Raw genomic sequence first — 23,792 nt, 5'->3', positions numbered from 1 at the left:
CGTCACTACTTACTAGATCTTTAATATTGAGCATTGTTCTGTTCTTCTTTGTAGATCGCTTGTACTTTGCAACCTTGAGGAACAAACCAAAAAGTACCATAAACACGCACTATTTCTGCACTGATGAGGAGCTGGTATATGAGAAGTGAGTATGGGTATTGGAGTACTGTATATATATTTTTTGCTCTCTGTATTCTATAGACATTAGTGTAAATTATTAAAGAGGTTATCTGCTACTCTGACATCCCCTTCTAAATATGTATGTTTCCCCTTGTTAAAGTAATAACACCCATACTCACCTCCGTTGCCGGTGCTGTTCCAGCGTTAGCAGCACTGTCTCTCCTGGAATCGTGCGACAGTGCTATGTCACATGATCTTGGTGGCCAAACAGTGGCCACTTCACTCTCTCCATTAGACAGATCGCTTACATGCGGAGGAAGAGAGCGCTACTGCTCTCTCTCTTCCTTCAGATGTATGTGATGCGTCCAATGGAGAGTGAGGTGGCCACTGATTGGCCACCAAGATCATGTGACATAGCACTGTCGCACGATTCCAGGAGAGACAGTGTCGACACTGCTGGAACAGCACCCGCAACGGAGGTGAGTATGGGTGTTATTACTTTAAAAAGGGGAAACATACGGCTTTAGTACGGGTTGTCAGTCTAGTGGACAACCCTTTTAATGTGTTCTTTCTAATCAGATCTTATCCAAAGAATTAGTCTTGACGAATAAACTTTGTGATGAACTTGTTCCATTTTTCCTGATTATTGTAAATGCGGCCATTCTGCATACACCGTGTATTGGGGTAGATGAATGGGTAGCTGTCATTTCTCACCAGACCTGTAAAAGCATGGACCTGCTGCCTTATGCCAAACAAGTTTTAGTGCACATACCATTCTTATATGTCTAGGAACCATCTTATTTCTGATGCCTTCTAACTTGCCATCCACTCATTTTGAGTTGTCCAGCATTCTGCCAGTACTATATGAGCAGGAACTTCTCTCTCCTTACTTTGCACCTACTATGGGTTCACTTCCCCAAAACTGAAAGCCGTTCTTTCTGTTATGCCTGTTTGCAGTCTGACAGACAGGAGAGTAGGAGCAGAGAGACTAAGGGGTACTTTGCACGCTGTGACACCGCTAGCCGATGGTAACGATGCCGAGTGCGATAGTACCCGCCCCCATCGCAGCTGCGATATCTTGTGATAGCTGCTGTAGTGAACATTATCGCTACGGCAGCTTCACACGCACTTACCTGCCCTGCGACGTCGCTCTCGCCTGCGACCCGCTTCCTTCCTAAGGGGGCGGGTCGTGCAGCGTCACAGCGACGTCACACGGCAGGCAGCCAATAGAAGCGGAGGGGCGGAGATGAGCGGGATGTAAACATCCCACCCACCTTCTTCCTTCCGCATAGCCGGTGGAGGCAGGTAAGGAGATGTTCCTCGCTCCTATGGCTTCACACACAGCGATGTGTGCTGCCGCAGGAACGAGGAACAACATCGTATCTCCTATTGGTGCAACATTATGAAAATGTCCGACGCTACACAGATCACCGATTTACGATGCTTTTGCGATCGTTTATTGGCGCATCTAGGCTTTACACGTTGCGACGTCGTTACCAGCGCCGGATGTGCGTCACTTTCGATTTGACCCCGACGATATCGCAGTAGCGATGTCACAACGCGCAAAGTACCCCCAAGACCTGCTCTCCTGTCTGTTATCCATGTTGGTGTCTCGGAGTATATGCATCTTTCTTCATTCACTTCTATGGACATTCTAGGAATAGCCAGGTCAACTAGTTTGGCCACTTTTCCATTCACAAATGCTACGAGACAGGGGCAGACATTCCCAGGATTCCAGAGGTGGCATACACGTTCCCAAAAAATATCTGAGATGGATTTAATTCAGCTCTGGTCAAAAACAGGGTTATACTAGATGATCAAAGCAATTTATTTACAAAGCTACTTTTTTCTTCACTGCATAATCTGTAAAAAATCAACAAAAATAGTAAAAAAAACCAACCTTCAAGTTACAGAATAACTAAAAAGTATAGATATTGTATGCCCACCCCCCCCTCACAATTTGTTCCGGTAGTCTTAGCCCTGACCCTGTTACCCTAATTTAGACATGCAATATCTATAAATGAGTGACGGACGATGTCAAAAAGGAGTAAAAAGTCTTTTGTAGGATGACGGCATATCAGTAACATAAATAATGAGAATTATTGAATAGGTCATTTAGAATTACCTAGAATCATAATCATTAAAAAGGGACAAATATATGTGTAAAAGTTATAAACAATTGGATCTTGCACTGGACATGAATTAAAGCTCAAATGCAATAATTCACGCTGTTAAATTAACTTATTAAAGGGAATCTGCCTGAGGGTTTTGCTACGTCATCTGAGAGCAGCATGATATAGAGGCAGAGACCCTGAATCCAGTGATGTATCACTTAGATTACTGGGTTCAGGACAGAGACCCTGTGCTACCTGCGATATGTCACTTACTGAGCTGTTTGCTGTCATTTTGATAAAATCAATGTTTTCTCTGCTGCAGATCTATCAGTTATACAGAGCTCATCAATATACTGGACTACCTGGCATCAGGCCAAGTCGTCCTCTAATCATATTCTACTGCTGATTAAGCTGTGATTTTAATCAATACTACACTAAAGGCCCCGTCACACTAAGCAACATCGCTAGCAACATCGCTGCTAACGAACAACTTTTGTGATGTTGCTAGTGATGTCGCTGTGTGTGACATCCAGCAACAACCTGGCCCCTGCTGTGAGGTCGTTGGTTGTTGCTGAATGTCCTGGGCCATTTTTTAGTTGTTGCTGTCCCGCTGTGAAGCACAGATCGCTGTGTGTGACAGCGAGACAGCAACAACTAAATGTGCAGGCAGCAGGAGCCGGCTTCTTCGGAGGCTGGTAACCAATGTAAACATCGGGTAACCAAGAAGCCCTGTCCTTGGTTACCCGATATTTACCTTTGTTACCAGCCTCCGCCGCTCTCACTGTCAGTGCCGGCTCCTGCTCTGTGCACATGTAGCTGCAGGACACATCGGGTTAATTAACCCGATGTGTGCTGTAGCTAGGAGAGCAGGGAGCCAGCGCTAAGCGGTGTGCGCTGCTCCCTGCTCTGTGCACATGTAGAAGCAGCACACATCGGGTAATTAACCCGATGTGTGCTGTAGCTAGGAGAGCAGGGAGCCAGCGCTAAGCGGTGTGCGCTGCTCCCTGCTCTCTGCACGTGTAGCTGCGTGCGCTGGTAACCAAGGTAAATATCGGGTTGGTTACCCGATATTTACCTTAGTTACCAAGCGCAGCATCTTCCACGTGGCGCTGGGGGCTTGTCACTGGTTGCTGGTGAGCTCACCAGCAACTCGTGTAGCGACGCTCCAGCGATCCCTGCCAGGTCAGGTTGCTGGTGGGATCGCTGGAGCGTCGCAGTGTGACATCTCACCAGCAACCTCCTAGCAACTTACCAGCGATCCCTATCGTTGTTGGGATCGCTGGTAAGTTGTTTAGTGTGACTGGACCTTAAGCAGCCCAGTAAGTGACACATCCCTGGAATCAGGTTCTCTGTCTCTACATTATGCTGCTCTCAGATTAGGTATCAAAAACCTGGTGACAGATTCCCTTTAAAAGTGACAAACATTGTTTCTGAATGCCTAAAGTTTACCCCAAAGAGAAGCCTAAAAGATGCCTTAAGATGTTGTCCTCCGGGGAAACCGTACCCTGATTCCAAGGAAGAATCTCCTTTTTTATTGAATGAGCTGTGGGATGGAATCTTTAGGGGATTTCATTTCCTTACAGGGATTAATCTAAATAGATACGGACGTGGCAATCAAACTGTAAAGATTTAGGCCTAATGGCTCAGAGACAGTATGACAATCTCTGGTCTGGTGAACATGTTGTCTCACAGCATTGACCTAGTTTTCTGAAAAGGGCCCTGTGATTTTTAATTTAGTTTTTTGTTATAGTGCCATTGTTTACCCTGCACCATTACTCTGGCGCATGGGGAAAACAATAAGGAAATAATAAGAACGGAAAAACCAGCATGATAATATGCTGCCAGACAAGACTCTTAGCCCCACAACACCGAACATGCCCTGGACCAGGCCTTTATATTTTATTTCTTTATTTTCACATTTCAAAAGTTATAACTTTTATATTTTTCCCTCTATATAGTTATATTAGGGCTTGTTTTTTTGTCTTTTTTTAGCGGAACTTTTATTTTAGTGGCACCATTTTAGGTTACTTATAACTTTTTGATTTACTTTCATTAACTCAATCTCGGAAAGCAAGGAAGATAAATAGCTATTGCATTGTTTTCTCACTGCTAAGAAATGGTCAAAATAACACATTAAGGCTATGTTCACATTTTCCGTTTTTGCTGCTTTTTTTTTTCTGCAGCCAAAAACTGCTCTCTTGGCAGTAAATAAGCTTCTTCCAAAAAGCAAGTTTTGCTACTTGTTTTTACTATGTTTTTGCTGTGTTTTGTTGTTGCGTTTATTTGCTTGTCATTTATCTACAGCATGTTTAATAAAGTTAGTTAAATTGACTACAAAAGCAGCAAAAACGCAGTGGTTGGGATTGTGCAGTGCTGAGCAATCTTCCAAAGCTCCCCCATAAAATAGTGCATTGGAAGTAGTACAGTTATCATCTACTGTAAGAACACAATAGGTTAAGTGGGAACTGTAGAAATGGCAAGCCTACCCACTGTGATGAATAAAGTGGTCTTACATAGGAAATTAAAGGGCTTTTCCTCTACAGTCCCTGACAGAAGTTCTGTTGCTTATCCATGTTATGTAAATAAAAGCTTAGAACCTGACTTTAAATTCATCCATTGGTTTTATAAATTACTCTTTTGAAAGCTGAAACCCTCCCAAATTTGGTTTAGGTTATGAAAATAAAGTTGCTGCAAAGCTGAAATATTGATCATTTAATGAATACAGAAAGGTCAGATTTTGGCAAGACAAAAGTTTTGTCGCCCACAGAAAGTAATGTGAAATTCAAACAATTAACTTCTAATACAAAGATATGTTGCATAACATTGGTGAATGAAGTTGTGGTGCTATTAGAGCCATATTTAATATTTTGTGTGACTTCCATGAGCTTGAAGGACTGAATCCATGCGGTTCAACAATGATTCATACAATTTAATGATGGAGTCATCAGGAATAGCAAAGAATGCAGTCTTACATGCCTCTCAGAGTTCATCTAGATTTTTTGGTTTTGTCTTCCAAGCCTCCTCTTTCATCCTACCCCAAACATGCTTAATGATGTTCATGGCTGGCGACTGGGCTGGCCAGTCCTTGAGCACCTTGATCTTCTTTGCCAGGAGGAACTTTGTTGTAGAGATGGATATATGAGATGGAGCACCATCCTGCTGCAGAATTTGACCCCTTTTATGATTGGGAATGTAAGAGGTAGCTAATACTTCTTGATATTTTAGGCTATTGATATTGCCTTCTACCTTGCAAATGTTTTGCACACCCCCATACTGAATGTAACCCCAGACCATGATCTTTCCACCACCAAACTTAACTGTTTTCTGGATCGATATGGGCTCCAGTAGGTCTCCTGCAGTATTTGCGGCAGCTGTGTTTAATTCACCTGAAGATTCATCAGAGAAATCCATCTTCTGCCTCTTTTCCAGCATCCATCTGTTTAGCAGGCTGTGGGACTTGGCAAATGGCACACGTTTTTTTAATTGCCTTTTGTATAGTGCTGGCTTCTGGGCACTGATTCGACCATGGAGGCCATGTCGAGACAGAATCCTACTGTTCTAGTTGACACAGGGACTTGAGGTGACCAGGCCTTTTGGAGCTCTGCTGCAGTGGAAGAGGAGCTGGCTTTGGAGTTTCTAACCAACAAACGTTCCTCCTGAGCAGTTGTCTTGCGGGGTCTGCCGGACCTGGGCTTATCAAAAACACCTCTAGTCTCTTCAAATCTTTTTTTAATTCTTTGTACTTGATGCTGAGACACATTAAAGGTGCCAGCCATCTCTGAAGTGGATCTGGTCTTCAGCCTCTTGATAATCAAGGCTTTGATCACAGGGTGGATTTTTGGCATGTTGTCAGAGGTCAAGTTGCAGTTCAAGTGAAGGTCTGGGGTGCTGGGTTTCTTTTTATACACGCCGACTAATTAACCGATCAGTGAGGCTGTAAACTAGGATTGGGTGCATTATATGACAAGGCGACAAAACCTTTGTCTTGCCAAAATCTGACCTTTCTGTGTTCATTAAATGATCAATATTTCAGCTTTGCAGCAACTTTATTTTCATAACCTATACCAAATTTGGGAGGGTTTCAGCTTTCAAAAGAGTAATTTATAAAACCAATGGATGAATTTAAAGTCAGGTTCTAAGCTTATTTTTACATAACATGGATAAGCGACAGAACTTCTGTCAGGGACTGTATTTAGATATTAGATTGGTGAGGGTCTGCCACCATACACCCCCATCTATCATATGATTGTAGTTCCGTCAGCGGTCAGATGTAATAACTGTATTGAGACGGATCGTATTTACACCGTACTCTTTGTAGTAGCTGTTCTTGGTCATCGCAGCTCAGCTGTTATTGAAGTGAATAGATATCAATAATAAGTAGCGGACAACTCTTTAAAGGAGTTGTCTGGTGTCAAAAGTCTGCAGTGATGCTATGAGACTGTAGACTACTGAACGCTGACAGTGTGGGATGCTCACACTGTCATGATTCCCCTGTATTACCAATTCTGTGCTGGTCATGTGACTGCTTGTATGCCATTTAGATACTTGCGGTCACGTGCCGAGTAGTCTCACACGTCTTCTCTCAATAGAAGAGAAATTAGAGAAACGCGATGTGGTTAGTTGGCACATAACCACAAGTATGCAAATCGCATACAAGCAATCACATGACCACTGCCAGCTGGGAATACGGGGGAATCGTGACAATGTGTGACGCAGCCTGCAGTCACATAACAGACAAAGGGGTGCAGCGGGGAGATAAAAAGTTCTTCTACTATCCCTTCCCTCATAAAGCATAAAGATAAGATGCACAGCGCTGTTCCTTTACCTCTAATTCAATGTGACGGAACTGCTCCTTGATGCTCCCCCTCCCTTCTGGGACATTACATCATACAATCAGGGAGCATGGCCTGCTCCATGCTATTGGTATAAACCAACCCCCTGATAATATCTGGTCCTGTTCTGACCAAGAGCAGGAGGCGAGGTGTTTGCGTGGCCACACCCAAAAAGCATAGAGCAGGCCATGCCCACTGATGTGTGACGTATCGTCCCAGAAGGGAGGGGGAGCAACAAGGAGCATCTCCACCATAACACTCAATTACAGGTACAAGAACAGCACAATGCATCTCATCTTTGTAGTTAATGAAGGCAGGAACAATAGAAGAAATTTTTATTCCACAGAGTACACATTTATACGTCAGTTGACACGTATATGTCTGGAGATACTGATCCCCATCACTCTACACACCAATTACCAGGCCTTTGTCTGTACGGTCTCAGCATTGTGCATTGGTGGGATAGATATAGAGCATAGTACATATTATAATTTGTTCCCATGTAACCCCTTTAGCTTAGATTTGTCCTGGGAATGCATTAATATTAAACAGTTTCCACCTACACAATAAAAGCAGAGGTGTGAACCAATACCAGTCCATATAATTAAATCGTCTTTTACTGGTCGGTGTGAAGAAGAGTGGAGGCAGGTTCATTTATGATTGTCTTAAAGCATGACCTGAGTCACGTCTTGATGAAGCAATATTAGTTAATAACTTCTCTAAAGCAGAAATATGTCACAGATTTCCTTCCAGCTATAGGATATGGGCTGCAGTTTCCAGCTGTTACAGCTCGTACAAGTTTTTGATAAATGGCAGGAGGTTATTTTTCCACAGTGTGACCTGAGGATTAAAAGGTATCCTACCAAGGCCTCTGCTACCTGAGCCGTGTGCACCAAAGTGTGTTCAGACCATGCAGTATTGCTGCACATATTTTATATGGGTGTCACGTTTTTAAGGGGGCTGTCCGGGCCGGGCTGTTATATTGCTTGCCTATCCTTAAGCTGGTGTCACACATAACGACGACGACAACGACGTCGCTGCTACGTCACCATTTTCTGTGACGTTGCAGCGACGTCCCGTCGCTGTCGCTGTGTGTGACATCCAGCAACGACCTGGCCCCTGCTGTGAGGTCGCCGGTCGTTGCTGAATGTCCAGCTTCATTTTTTGGTCGTCACTCTCCCGCTGTGACACACACATCGCTGTGTGTGACAGCGAGAGAGCGACGAAATGAAGCGATCAGGAGCCGGCACTGGCAGCTGCGGTAAGCTGTAACCAGCGTAAACATCGGGTAACCAAGGGAAGACCTTTCCCTAGTTACCCGATGTTTACGCTGGTTACCAGCCTCCGCTCTTGCTGCCAGCGCCGGCTCCTGCACTGTGACATGTGGCTGCAGTACGCATCGGGTAATTAACCCGATGTATACTGTAGCAAGGAGAGCAAGGAGCCAGCGCTAAGCAGTGCGCGCGGCTCCTTGCTCTCTTCACTGTGACATGTAGCTGCAGCACACATCGGGTTAATTAACCCGATGTGTACTGTAGGAGAGCAAGGAGCCAGCGCTAAGCGCGTCTCCCTGCTCTCTGCACATGTAGCACAGCGACGTTATGATCGCTGCTTCTGCTGTGTTTGACAGCTAAGCAGCGATCATAACAGCGACTTACAAGGTCGCTGTTACGTCACCGAAAATTGTGACGTAACAGCGACGTCGTTGTCGCTGTCGCTTAGTGTGACACCAGCTTTAGGATAGGTCATCAGTATCTGATAGGTGGGGGGTGCAACGCCTGGCATCCCCGCCAATCAACTATTAATGGAGCCAATGGCAGCCTGATGTGCTCAGTATTGAGCTGCACTGCTACGTCATCTGTATAGTGGCCACACTATGCAGTGCACATTTACCCTCTGTTCTCAAATCAATAGGGGGCAGTTGTGCAGTACCCGGCCTTGCCAATTATGATGTTGATGGGGCTGTGTACTGGGAACAGCAGATCGGCGGATGAGCAGGGTGTCGCAACCCCACTGATCATATATTGATGACCTATACTTAGCATAGACCATAATTATTAAAGTTCTGGACAATCCCTTTAAGTTATATTACCTCAATATACTATATTAAAAGAGTCATGTGTATTGTTTTCTTGTTTTAATGTTTTTTTTAGAATTCATTTTTTAAAGCTGATCCCTATAAAATTATATCTTACTGGAGACAAGATGATCTTATAGGGTTCATTGCAAGGACCACCAACTGTCAGTAAGAAGACCAATGTGTAACGGCAGCGGTGAAAACTAAGGTTGCGTTCGGCTATCTTCATCAGCTCCATAGATTTTGAGTAGGTGGACACTGCCAATGCTCCATTCAAACTACCCACTGCAGTGAAATGACAGGAAGCACCGGACCCCTGTGGTCATGATCGGTGGGATTCCTAGCAATTTTTCAAATATTCCTATAGCAGTAATGCAACCAGAGTTCCCTTGTTCATTGTTGGCATTTTAGTGTGCAGCTGTATGTGTTTTGTAGTTAGAATGTGTTTTCAGCTAGCACCTGTTCACATGTGTGGGATGTGTGGGTCAGTCTTTTTGATATATTTGTAGTGCATTTCTTTCTGGCTGAACACTCCGCCCTGTAACCAGGCTGTGTCCATCCTCCAGTCCTTTACAGCTGGATCCTTTCTGCCCAGACATGTAGGTTTTTAACCCAGACAGAGGCATTTGAGTTAGGTTCCCAGTATATTGAGATCACCTTGTCATGGTGACCGGGCTTACATGCATTGGCCAAATATCTCTTTTTTCAAACATTCCTATAGCAGTAATGCAATGCCAGAGTTCACTTGTTCATTGTCGGTATTTTAGAGTGCAGCTGTATGTGTTTTGTAGTTATCACAGGATAACACCGGACCCCTGTGGTCATGATCAGGGAGATTCCCAGCAAATAGATGTCATCATTTAATAAAATATTTTATGTCTTATGGGGGTTCCTATGTACTGCTGATCTATGTGGGTCCAGAGACACCACTGGTTGGTTGAAACACCACTGAGAAGTGTACGGCTCATGCTGGACACACAAGGTGATGTGCAGGATCATTACCCTGTCTCCACAAAAATAAGACATACCCTAAAAATAAACCCTAGTAGAATTTCTGGGCTTTTTTGAGTATGCTTAGAATATAATCCCTACTCCAGAAGTAAGCATAGTAACTCTATGGGTCCGTACCAGTCTCACCAAAGTGCAGAGTTGTCATTGATCGATTGGGGTTTCGGTACCCAAACACCCCGATCAGAAGGCTTTGTAATTATTAAAATGCTGTATCACATGATAGTTATTGTTTAACACCTACACTTTGGAGAGGTGATAAATGGTTATTCCGGAAAGTCCTTATAATCTGGTTTAATCCTTTATGAGCATCTTCCAGTTCCAATATATTGTGGTTGTGGCTCATACATAAAGGATCGTCATTCCTGCCTGTATGGATGTACCTTGGGCCAGCGTAAACCCTTGTTATGTCCTGTAGTTGTATACATGTGACTGTACGACAGAGCTTCATTTTACATTGATGCGATGTGAACTGAGCTCGTTACCATCAATTCCTCAGTTGACATTGGTAAAGCTCGGTCTGCAGCTTTTCTGTGCGGAGAATGATATTGTGCCGCGATGTGACAAGATAAGAGCCCTGGGGAATACATTGCTAGGCAGTAATATTGTAACAAAAGGGAGCTTAGGAAAGCCACACAATGGGTCAGCCGCGCTCCCACCTCTGATATGTCATGTTTCCTCTACTCCGCTTCCTCTGACTCCCGCTCAGCCGTCCCTCTTTTTCTTTTCCATGAACCTCCTTATCTGTTTCTTATATCCTCCCAGTATCCCTCCGCACGCTATGAAATGAAAGTGCAAGAGCAGGGAAGGAAAAGGAAAGGGTTATTATGATTAGAAATAAAATGAGCATTAATATAAATAGGTGCATACACAAGTCAGAATAACATCAACCAAACCATCTGCGGTGGTCAGGACTGGACGTTTGTCTGTTGTGCGTGGCGGTATCCCAACTCTTCCCCGACCGATGATGTCGATGAAACAATCAGGCATGTAGGAGATCAACATGCCTGATCGTTTGCTCTCAAGGGAGATATATTGCTACAATAGTTGTGTGGCAGGTTCTATTGAGAACATATTCACGCTTGGCCAAACCAAATGTAGATATGTTAAGGGGGGATTCGAGGGAACAGCTGTTGAGTCAGGAGTCCCTGGCAGGCTGTTATCTAAGGTTTATGGCCACCATATTTTTTTTTTCTTGGCTGTCATTGTCTTGTAAAGTTGGCCATACACATGAGATTGCTGTCAGCAGTCTCTTTATCCCTCCTGACTCGCGCAAATACATGAGCACTTGGCTTGCTGAGCATTCACGTGTTTTCAATGAGGTGACGAGAAATCTAGCTCATTCTCTGTCACACAGAGTTTTGCACAAACTTCGCCGACTGTCATGGCGGCATTGGACTCTGTTCAGAATTCGGATTGCAGATTCTGCCACTACACCGGATGGTTTCTCTGCTGTCTGCGATCAACACAGGCAGACTCGTATGTCGACCCGCTGTGTGCTGATTCATAGGCAGGCTAGCAAGAATTAATCTCTGCTGGTCTGCTTGAGACCTATCATATCTGCCCTCCTCCTATTTATGCTGGTGGAATCCTTCTACCAATGCCAGCTATGGTTTATTCTATGTTGGTCTGTGAGGTATGGTGTCCCAGACTCTCTGGTGAAAGTTGTGCTTAAGTTGTGCCTATTGCTTGGAGTGGTTGTGGAGTGTATTCCTGTCATTTTGTGGCTTCCCTCCTGCTTTTGTTTTTCCTCCTGAATCTCTTATTGTCTTTACCTTTTGTGTGTGCCTACAGTGTGACAGAGTTTTGTTTTTTTCCCCTGTCTTTCTTTCCGTGGTTTTCAACACACTCTTGTCCCGTGACTCTTGTCCCGTCTCTCATGGTGGAAGGGGGAATCCGATCAGAACCGGTCAGGTGCAGGGCCAGGGAGGAGACTCAGGCATCCCCACCATTAGGGGTATCCCTGAGAATTGGGATAGCATAGGATCCCTTAGCTTGAGGGACAGCTTAGCAGCCCCGATTCCCTGCTATCTCAAAGTCATTGTTACATTTCTTATATCAAAAGAGATTCTAGGTCTAGGGAATACTATATGCATAAGAACAACCAATTTATTCCCAAAATTTATTTTATTGTAGAATATAAAATTTGATACCACACCATTTAGTGAAAATTGACAAAAAACATCAATTTGTCTCAGATTAAATTAGATTGGTTTAATCTGAGACAAATTGATGTTTTTTTGTCATTTTTCACTAAATGGTGTGGTATCAAATTTTATATTCTGCAATAAAATAAATTTTGGGAATAAATTGGTTGTTCATTGTTACATTTCCCCTGAAAACAAATGGGTCGGTCATTGAAATTCCAGTGCCCGGATCCTGATCTCGCCTCCATCATCTGTTGGGCACAGTCTGGATTTCATTCCTTCTGAAATTGGCAGGTTTGGTCAACTTTCATCTAATGTGTATGGGGGCATTAAGGGTCCTTTTGCTTGAGCAGATAAACTGCCCCAATGATATAGAAAATATAGTAAGATAATGGCTTGATTAGCCATCACTGTAAATGTGCCAACTGTACGGAGACGAATATTACCACAATTGTCATTCTCTACTATGTTTGCAATACGTTTTTCAATTTGGGGTGTTTTGTGGACTGCGAATAACATTTATGCCAGCAGCTGCCATTTATATATATATATATATATTTATATATATATATATATATATATATATATATATATATATATATATATATATATATATTTTAGAACTCTGTCTTGTGCTACTCCTGTTTCATTCAAATGTAAGGACGAGAGGACTATAAGGTGTTACCACCCCACTTGACAATGATGGCTGTCACTCTCAGCAATTATGATGATTTGTAGACTGATTAATACAGCAATGATCGGGGAGGAGGGCGACTATGAATGTTTGTTCTGATGATCATTCGTCCGTGTATAAGGGCCCTAAATGCGGTTTATGTTTCTTTTTGCTTTATGTAACTCAGAATTTGTCAGATGCCGTTTGTCAGCAGTTTATACTGTAAAATTTAATATGTGGATTTCTGTAGTTAGCGTCACGGCATTATCACAATGCAGAAAAGATGTGCACATTATGTCCCATTTCTCGCTAAAAGGATGAAGATGGAAACGTCTCCATCTTTTACCTCTCTTGGGGTCTTTTTTAACCTTCATCTTTTGTCTTTCAGCTTCTATGCAGATTTTGGACCTTTAAACCTTGCACTGCTCTACAGATACTGCTGCAAACTCAACAAAAAGCTCAAGGTGAGTGATTGTCCTTAAGCACATACATGGTGGGGATTGTTTTTCATTTGTACCCATTAAGAAGTCCAGTTTTCTTTTCACTTAAATAGCCGAAAATTATTCGTTATCGTCAAAATCGGTTACTTTGGATCAGGCTATGAGCACCATAAGACTTGATGTTCCTCTGTCATGTCTCCTGGAAATGGATGATTATATTTTGAAACGGATTTTACTATTTATTTGTCTGAGGGGTTGACTCCCATACACCTAGATGGTGTGCAATTATTGCTGACAGTGACAGCCCCCCATTGTCAAGTGGGGTAGTAACACCTAGTTGTCCACTTGTCCATATGTTTGAATGAAAGAGGAATAGTGCAACAGAGTTTTGAAAGATGCTCCAGACCTTATGTGTGCGTGTATATATATATATATATATATATATATATATAATCTATATATATATATATATGTTGAGGTGAATACCTAACCAGGGTTCACTCGTGTTGCCTACTGCCTGATTCTAATTAATGTTGGCTCAAGTACATGTTTGAAAAATGACATCAGACACACACAGTCGGATGTTCATCTTTCCTCGATCGAGGTTTGCCCAGAACAGAGTTTATTTCAACTGAACCATGCCCTTATATAACCTAGGAAAGGGGCATGGTCAACTCTACACTGGGCATGCCCGTCTGTGTCCATTGGTCAGTGGGTTGAACAATAATTAGTCAATGAGCTGATTGGTGGGCGTCATTGTAGGCGGGTCTATGATGTCATCGGGACGTATCTGTGGTGATACTGATGGGTGGGTCTAAGATATCATCGGGCGGCTCCATGGTGACACTGATGGGCTGGCCTATGACATAATTGGGCGAATCCATGGTGACGCTGATGGGCAGGTCCATGATATCATCGTGGGCCATCTTGTATATCTCTGAAGACTGACAGACTGACTGGCTTATATATAGAGAATCGATTTCATTGAACATACTTCCCACAGTCCTTTATGTCCAGAGGTTAATTAAGTATTTGCTCTAATGGCTCTACTCAACATATATATATATATATATATATATATATATATATCCCGGCAGTTTAATTGTATTTTGATCACTCAAAAGACCACTAAAAAGTGTGACGCTCGAGATACAGGAGCATATATAGCGATTATTTGGGCTTTCTATTGAATAGGTAAAGCACCGTGGAGTAAATGGCGCTATAATAATAAATAATAATAATAGGTATTCGTCATTGTGCACTAGCCCAGGCAGAAGCTGCATCTGAGCTCCGCACTTTTCAGTGGTCTTTTTTGTGATCAGTGGGGGGTTTCAGAGTTTTAGCGCTCGGACACTTACCAATCTGAAAGGCAATTAAAATGTCTGAAAAATAAAAAATGTTCAAAGTTTAGTTACTCTTTAATAGTGAATTCCTTTAGAACTGACATACTGGGAGCCATGGCCGGCCCTCTTGGCCCTTTGGGGTGCGTTGTTCGCTTTTACACTTACTGTACTACAGATATATTTTTGGCACGGTGTAAAGATCAGACCTTTAGCTCCTTGGGATTTGGTCAAGGTCAGTGCAGGCGGCTCTGCTGACTGCATTCACAATTCATTGACCTGACGTTAACTTTTCGTGCACCTGATGAGGCTTGTCTCCCGCTACAGTGGATGCATTTTCCTATTAATGAGCCTGGCAGGCAGTATCCAGGAGATGAACTGGCATTAAGACGGCCTCTCTCTCAGAATTAAATGAGGCAGTGTTGGCGCTCCCCTTCCCCCATTGTATAGTCTGCCCCTCCTCGCTTCATTCTGATTGTGCGAGGAATCCGAGATCCGTGTGCTCTGCACAAAAGACAAGTCTGTATCTCGGGCTGTGAAATCTGAGCAGAATCTTTTAACAAGCTTCCCTGAGCAGCAAGTAAAGGTTGCTGAATGCGCAGACTTTCCGTCCATTCGCCTACCAGGTGCCTCCTTCCCCGTGACATGGCGCTACTGCAGCTATTTCATGGGTTATTACTTATTTATACAGCAAACTATGTCCAGCAAAGCTATCAGTTGTGTTAATGCACAGCCGTAGCCAATACCTTGAATGTGTCATTTCCAGGTCAGTGAGAATTGGGTTCTGTAGCTCTATGAAAATATTTAGGGAATTCTCGAATTTTCAGGTAGTTGGTCTGATCAGATGTAGTCCTCCTGGTGATCAGGTCATTGCACCAGGATCCATTCCTAGCATCGGCGGCAAACAGCCCATTATATCTGCCGCTGCAGTGAAAACATAGCACACATTAATCCGAGGAGCCCTCTAAGTGATATTGGGACAGCTCATGGGTGGGTGATCTGAGCAGAGACCCTCTTTATAATGCCCACATGCTCTAATAAAGCATATAGGCAAGGGTTATAAAGGGATATTGTGGTATCAGTGTATATATTTTATAAATTCCATGATGACTCGATTACATGTTCTGACATTGGTGCACGGGCAGCCTGAGAGATGCCCCAAATTTCTTGAAAAGTCATGCACCACTGAATAAATTTGGCGCATGTTACTCCAGCAGACTTTTTTATTAGATCGGTGTATATATACACCAGTCTTGATGGTTTTAAGGGATTGTCCACTACTCGGAGAACCCCTTCTCATGCCATGTTTCCCCCAATTAAAATAAAAAGCTTATACTCCACTCCGGTGGTGGTGTCGTTTCAGTGGTGCCGGCGCTCACGTTCCTGGTGCTCACTTAAGGTTATGACGTCATGCGAGCCCTACTCCCCCATTTATCGCCGGCTTCTCTCTTCTAGCATTTGGACATATGACTTAATCAACAGGAAGTTAGCACTACGGCTGCTGCTCACTTCCTGCTGATTGCTCCTGCATCCGGAGGCGGGGAGAGAGAGGAGGTAAGTGGGGTTGGGGGGCTCACGTGACATCCCAACCTTAAGTGAGTCCCAAGAATGTGAGTGCCGGCAGCGCTGGAACGCCACCACCACTGGAGTGGAGTATAAGCTTTTTTTATTTTAATTGGGGGAAGCATGTGGAATAAGGAGTTGTCAGAATAGTGGACAACCCCTTTAAGCCGCTTTTACACTGAAAGATTATCATGAGCAAGTATTCCTTGGAACGCTCGTTTTGATATAATCTTGCAGTGTAAACAGGCGGCCAATCACCCAGGGAAGGAGCAAAACACTCATTTGTCAGGTGAAATGATATTTAAGCTGCAGAGTTTTCAGCAGTGCATCTTTCTTTGCAAACAGGACACTGCCCATAACAATGGCCGCCTATGTGCACTGATCTATTACAGATCTATCAGTGTTAGCTCGTCTGCTTGTGTGCACAGGCTATTAAATGACTGCTGATTGGTAAGTATTTACAGGCGATTGTATACAGTAGTGCCGCTGCTCCTTTTGTGGAGATACAGATTCCTAAATTTCCCAGCACAAATTAGATTCAAATCTGTGAAACTCACTGACTGTAGTGCACCGACCGACCACCAATGTATGGGAGTCTCCCAACCCTCCCCCGACATCTGGTATTGGAGGAGAGAAAGATTGGACAGTTTGAATCCAAGTTACCCGATCCTTTTAATCTATCAAGAAAAAATCCAGGTGCCTCTAAGGCCGTGAGGTGTCTCTCCTGACCCCCACCGACGTGTAGACACGATGCATGGCCAAGTGTTCATTGGGAGAAGAGAGTAATGGCACAGTTATACCAGCTGATAATCCGTGAACGAGCATTCGTGACAACTCAATCCCAATTATCAGCCCATGTAAAAATGTAAGCAATCACCGGTCTAACAAGCAAAATCCCAAATGTAGGAATAGACCTTCATGTCATGGATGATCTGATTGGCTTAGGGCCATTGTTTCATCCATGTGGAAATATATTATTCCTAGTATTGATAGAAGCTTGGAGAAGCGTGGAATGATCTGCGTTGCTTGGAATAAATGAAGTCCACAGCAGCGCAGATCATTCCACACTTCTCCATGCTTCTATCTATTACCTCCAGCTTAGGGCTCGTGGATCTTGTGGCTGCTGTTTTGCCTTCTACACTGGTTGTGTATCACATAGCCACACAAGGTGAGAGGCTAAAGCGGGCTTTACACGCTACGAGATTGCTACAGCGATCTCGTTGGGGCCACGGATTTTGTGACGCACATCCGGCCGCTGTAGCGATCTCGTTGTGTGTGACTCCTAGGAGCGATTTTGGATCGTTGCAAAAACGTCCAAAATCACTCCTCATTGACATGCGGGTCCTTTCCCAATTATCGCTGCTCTCGCTTGGGCGAAGTTGTTCCTCATCCCTGCGGCAGCGCACATCGCTACGTGTGACACCGCAGGAACGAGGAACCTCTCCTTACCTGCCACACGCCAGCAATGAGGAAGAAAGGAGGTGGGGGGGATGTTCGTCCCGCTCATCTCCGCCCCTCCGCTTTGATTGGGCGGCCGCTTCGTGACGTCGCTGTGACGCCGAGCGAACCGCCCCCTTAGAAAGGAGGCGGTTCGCCGGTCACAGCGACGTCGCCGAGGCGGTAAGTACATGTGACGCTGCTGTACTGATAATGTTCTCTGTGGCAGCGATTGCCACATATCGCCATAACGATAGGGGCGGGTGCTATCGCGCTCGCCATCGCTAGCATCGGCTAGCGATGTCGCAGCGTGTAAAGCCACCCTAACTCTCTTTTTCACTTCTTTTATTGGGTAAGACCCAATTGCGTTGTTCCTCCACAGTATTACTAATATTATTACTATTACACCTACTACATATTGGGATAGGATCTTGGAGGTGGGCATACTGTACCTCTTCAAGCCTCCACATGCACATTAGATAGCTGTTGATTGTATGATTGTTTGGCTGACATCCATCTTTTCTGACTACCCCATACAGAGGACCCCTTGGCCAGACCTTGTGTTCTTGTGTTCTCTATGAGAGAGCCGCTCGTAGACTTTTCTTGCTCTGGCTTATCTTAGAGAGAATAAAAGGATCAACCACTGGAAATCCAACAAATCTGATCCTTCACTCCCTGACTTCTCTTGTCATTAGACAGTCAGTAGGCTGCCATATATATTAGACGTCCAGCCAGTCCTGCTGATATTGGTGTTGATACCTATAGCAGAATGTATATACGGTCTGTGAGAGAACTTACCTCTTAATCATTTTTTAAATCTGGACCTCATCATACATCCATGACCCTACAGATCAAACAGCACTCACGGAGAAATATTATCTTCTCTTCCTTCTCATTTAGATGTAGTCTGAGATACGGGCTCAGCATCATATCCAGAGGTTTACTTTTCAAAATAGACGTATGAGTGCTGCCAGCATTGCTGCAGAGATTAAAGTGGTGGGAGTGGGGGTCCGCCTGTCAGTGCTGAGATCATACGCCGCACACTGCATCAAATTTGTCTGTATGGCTGTCTTCCCAGAAGGAAGCCTCTTCCAAAGATGATGCCCAATAAAGCAGGCAAAAAGTTTGCTGAAGGCAAGTAGACTAAAGCGTGCTTTACACGCTAGGAGATCGCTACAGCGATCTCGTTGGGGTCACGGATTTTATGATGTACATCCAGCCACTGTAGCGATGCCGTTGCATCATCGCAAAAACGTGCAAAATCGCTCATCGGCGACATGGGGGTCCATTCTCAAATATCGTTACTGCAGCAGTAACAAAGTTGTTCCTCGTTCCTGCGGCAGCACACATCGCTCCGTGTGACACCGCAGGAACGAGGAACCTCTCCTTACCTGCCTCCCGGCCACAATGCGGAAGGAAGAAGGTGGGCGGGATGTTCATCCCGCTCATCTCCGCCCCTCCGCTTCTATTGGGCGGCGGTTCAGTGACGCTGCTGTGACGTTGCTGTGACGCTGAACGAACCCCCTTAGAAAAGAGGCGGTTCGCCGGTCACAGCGACGTCGCAGGGCAGGTAAGTATGTGTGACGGGTCCGGGCGATGTTGTGCAACACGGGCAGAGATTTGCCCGTGTCGCACAAACGATGGGGGCGGTTACGCACGATGGCGATATCGGTACTGATATCGCAGTGTGTAAAGCGGCCTTAAGAACGTGGATTACTGGAACTAAATCCTGTGGTCTGATGAGACCAAATAAACGTATTTGGTTCAGATGGTGTTAAGCATATGGGTGGGTGGGGGGGAGGCACCCAGTTAGGGAGAACAAAGACAAGTGTGTCTCACCTACAGTCAAGCATGGTGGTGGGAGTGTCATTGTTTGGGGCTTCATGAGTGCTTCCAACTGGAGAGCAACAGTTCACTAAGTGAACCATGAATGCAACATACTGAAGATAAGCTTGATTCCCTCCCTACTTCCAGAAACTGGGCCGCAGGACAGTATTCCAACATAACGACCCCATACACACCTCTAAGACTATAATTGCCTTGCTAAAGAAATTGAGGGTAAAGGTGCAGGACTGACCAAGCTATGTCCAGACCTAAACCCTATTGAGCAGCTGTGGGGTCTCCTCAAACAGAAGGTGGAAGAGTGCAAGGTCTCTACATCCACCAGCTCTGGGATCTCATCATGGAGGACGGAAGAGGATCCAGCGGCTCCTGTGAAGCTGTAGGGAACTCCATACCCAAGAGAGTTAAGGCAGTGCTTAAAAATAATGGTGGCCACACAAAATATTGACACTTTGGGCATACGTTGACCATTTTCACTTAGGGGTGTACTCACTTTTGTTGCCAGAGGTTTAGACATTAATGGCTGTGTGTTGAGCTATTTAGAGGGCAGCAAATTTACCCTGTTATACAAGCTGTACACTGACTACTGTACATTGTATCAAAGTGTCAGATCTTCAGTGATGTCCAATGAAAAAATATAATAAAATATTTACCAAAAAAATGTGAGGGGTGTACTCACTTTTGTGATATACTGTATAAACAGAACTTTAAAATGTGTTTTCTCTCTGCTACAGCATGGCTTTGTGCAGCACAGGGGCTTAGTTGTTAGAACTATTGTTGCTCTCCCCATGTTGTGTGGGTTTCCTCCGGGCTCTCCGGTTTCCTCCCACACTCCAAAGACATACTGATAGGGAATTTAGATTGTGAGTCCCAATGGGGACAGTGATGATCTTGTCTGTAAAGCGCTGTGGAATTAATGATGCAATATAAGTGATTAAAAAAAAAAAAAAAAAAAAAAAAATATATATATATATATATATATATATATATACATACATATACACCCATCAACTTGCTTATCTTTTAAAGGGCTACACAGACTGGTTTGGGGATGAAGACATTTCTGACATGTTCCTTTTAAGCTGGTGTCACACTAAACGACAGCGACAACGACGTCGCTGTTACGTCACCATTTTCGGTGACGTAACAGCGACCTTGTAAGTCGCTGTTATGATCGCTGCTTAGCTGTCAAACACAGCAGAAGCAGCGATCATAACGTCGCTGTGCTACATGTTCAGAGAGCAGGGAGCCGCGCTTAGCGCTGGCTCCTTGCTCTCCTGCAGCACACATCGGGTTAATTAACCCGATGTGTGCTGCAGCTACATGTCACAGTTCAGAGAGCAGGGAGCCGCGCTTAGCGCTGGCTCCTTGCTCTCCTGCAGCACACATCGGGTTAATTAACCCGATGTGTGCTGCAGCTACATGTCACACTGCAGAGAGCAAGGAGCCGCGCGCACTGCTTAGCGCTGGCTCCTTGCTCTCCTTGCTACAGTATACATCGGGTTAATTACCCGATGCGTACTGCAGCCACATGTCACAGTGCAGGAGCCGGCACTGGCAGCAAGAGCGGAGGCTGGTAACCAGCGTAAACATCGGGTAACCAGGGAAAGGTCTTCCCTTGGTTACCCGATGTTTACGCTGGTTACAGCTTACCGCAGCTGCCAGTGCCGGCTCCTGCTCGCTTCATTTCGTCGCTCTCTCGCTGTCACACACAGCGATGTGTGTGTCACAGCGGGAGAGTGACGACCAAAAAATGAAGCTGGACATTCAGCAACGACCGGCGACCTCACAGCAGGGGCCAGGTCGTTGCTGGATGTCACACACAGCGACAGCGACGGGACGTCGCTGCAACGTCACAGAAAATGGTGACGTAGCAGCGACGTCGTTGTCGTCGTCGTTATGTGTGACACCAGCTTTAAGGCTTTTGTATCATCTGTGATCTTAATCTGATGATTACAATGCCCATCGTTTAGTGAAACCAGACAGAACACTACTAGTAATTATCATAAATTACCGATTTGCTTGTTAGAAAGGCTGTGTACAAACAATGTTATCCTAAATGCCCGGAGAACAATGTGTTACTATGGAAGACGCTGCGCGCTTGCACACCACAATAAGCTGCAGACATTTCATTTTTCCTAATTGCAGATGATTGCACAATGAGTGTTTAGATGTAGTGAATTATCGATGAAATGAAACAGCCCATTTATAGCACTGATGGCTCTGACATTTAGAGGCCATTCAGCCACTGCCATATGCCATGTAGAAGAAGGGAGTAGGATTGGTATAAATCCAACACATCTGCCCTTGTGTCCCTTGACATAGTTTCCTAGATGTTCCGATAGACATGAAAACATATCAGTATTAATAAATCAGGAATCCTCTTTACTGTACATAAGTCAGCCCTGAACACATATCACTGGAAAATTGCTGAAAGTGTACAGGCATGTAGATGAGCTCTACATTGTGGCCACCACCATGGAAAAGCTTTCGATAGTAACTGGGTTGTATGGTGGAGAGAAGGGAGCGAGCGATGGTGTTCAACCATGGATACCAATCAGCTCTACTTAATGGGTTTGTTTGTAATGTACAGGTCACTGCTTGGATTATCGGCAACACTACAATCCTATCCTGGCCGGTCACCTAGGTAAGGCGGCTTTCACACTATGTTTTTTTAACATCCGTCATGAACGTTTTTTTAACGCAAAAACGGATCCAGTGCAAATGCGTTTTCATTTCAATGCATTTGCAATGGACTCTCGTCAACATGCGTTCACCTGCGTTTGCGTGCGTCATAGTAAGGATCCAGCGAGTTGCAGTTTTTTAACATTTTTCAAAAACGCTACATGTAGCGTTTTTGAGCTGCGTCCAAATACTGCAAATTGCTGGATCCTGACTAAACAGCACGCAAACGCATGTGAACGCTGGCGTGCTGATAGACAGGATCCTGCTTGCTCTACTGAGCATGCCCAGAAACCAGCCTCGGGTGATCAGTTCCTCTCCCCCTCCCTCTCTGTCTCTCTCTCCCTCTCCTCTCCCTCTCCTCTCCCTCTCCCCCGCCTGAGAGCTGCGGACACTCGTAACCAAGATAAATATCGGTTAACCAAGCAAAGCGCTTCTCTTAGTTACCCGATGTTTACGTTGGTTAAGCCCGGCTCCTAGCAGCTGCCGACCATGGTAACCAATGTAAATATCGGGTATCCAAGCAAGTTACCCGATGTTTACCTTGGTTACGAGCCTCTGCAGCTGTGAGAAGCCGGCTCCCAGTCTATCACGTTCAGTTCCTCTGACTCCCGATCACATGACTCCAATGCCCGCCCATAAACTTAAAGTGACAGGATCCTGCAAAATAACACATGCGTTTGCATGCGCTTTTTTGCTGTAAAAGCAGGATCCACTTTTACAGCAAAAAAACGTTCATGACGCATGTTAAAAAAACATAGTGTGAAAGCAGCCTTAAGAGCCCGTTGTGAGCAGGCTTTATGGCTATGGTGTGAAGTTGGCCGGATAGATTCACCCCCCTGTGCTCTCCCCATGCTGCAGAGGCAATGTTGTCTATTCTAGCAGCCGGGGAGAATGCACAGTTTGGGCCACCAGTGTCATCATATCTTGGGTCCGAACTGTAAATATTCAGGAGCGCACCATAGCCGGCAAAGCAGGAGCTAGGAGAGCGGTGTGCTCCTGAAGATGCCACAAGGTTGTATCTGTAGATAGACAGGGTTGGCCACTTTATCTTTATTTTAACATATATGTCGGGGACATAATTTTGTGGCTCCTTTGAGACTGCACAGCTCTCCTGTCTGTCCAAAATATGACAGCTAATGGAGAAGCATAAGACCAGACATGTCCACCACCCTGCTTTAATTGACAAATACAGTACAGACCAAAAGTTTGGACACACCTTCTCATTCAAAGAGTTTTCTTTATTTTCATGACTCTGAAAATTGTACATTCACATTGAAGGCATCAAAATTATGAATTAAAACATGTGGAATGAAATACTTAACAAATAATTGTGAAACAACTGAAAATATGTCTTATATTCTAGGTTCTTCAAAGTAGCCACCTTTTGCTGTGATTACTGCTTTGCACACTCTTGGCATTCTCTTGATGAGCTTCAAGAGGTAGTCACTGGAAATGGTTTTCACTTCACAGGTGTGCCCTGTCAGGTTTAATAAGTGGGATTTCTTGCCTTATAA

At 44.5% G+C, this 23,792-nt stretch overlaps 1 protein-coding gene across 2 annotated transcripts in view; it reads left to right on the top strand.

The window, feature by feature from the left end:
* The window catches only part of CDC14A (cell division cycle 14A), a 182,813-nt gene that overhangs the window by 5,567 nt on the left and 153,454 nt on the right, over window positions 1-23,792 (top strand). For both annotated transcript variants that reach the window (XM_075322219.1, XM_075322218.1), the window contains exons 2-3: window positions 55-145; window positions 13,360-13,435. In XM_075322219.1, the coding sequence (XP_075178334.1) occupies window positions 55-145; window positions 13,360-13,435 (167 nt within the window). The remainder of the gene's footprint in view (window positions 1-54; window positions 146-13,359; window positions 13,436-23,792) is intronic.

This window comes from Anomaloglossus baeobatrachus, chromosome 8, assembly GCF_048569485.1.
Source record: "Anomaloglossus baeobatrachus isolate aAnoBae1 chromosome 8, aAnoBae1.hap1, whole genome shotgun sequence".
In the NCBI taxonomy this organism is placed as follows: domain Eukaryota; kingdom Metazoa; phylum Chordata; class Amphibia; order Anura; family Aromobatidae; genus Anomaloglossus; species Anomaloglossus baeobatrachus.
The sequence above is the reverse complement of the archived record's forward strand: the minus strand, read 5'-3'. Positions and strand labels throughout refer to the sequence as shown.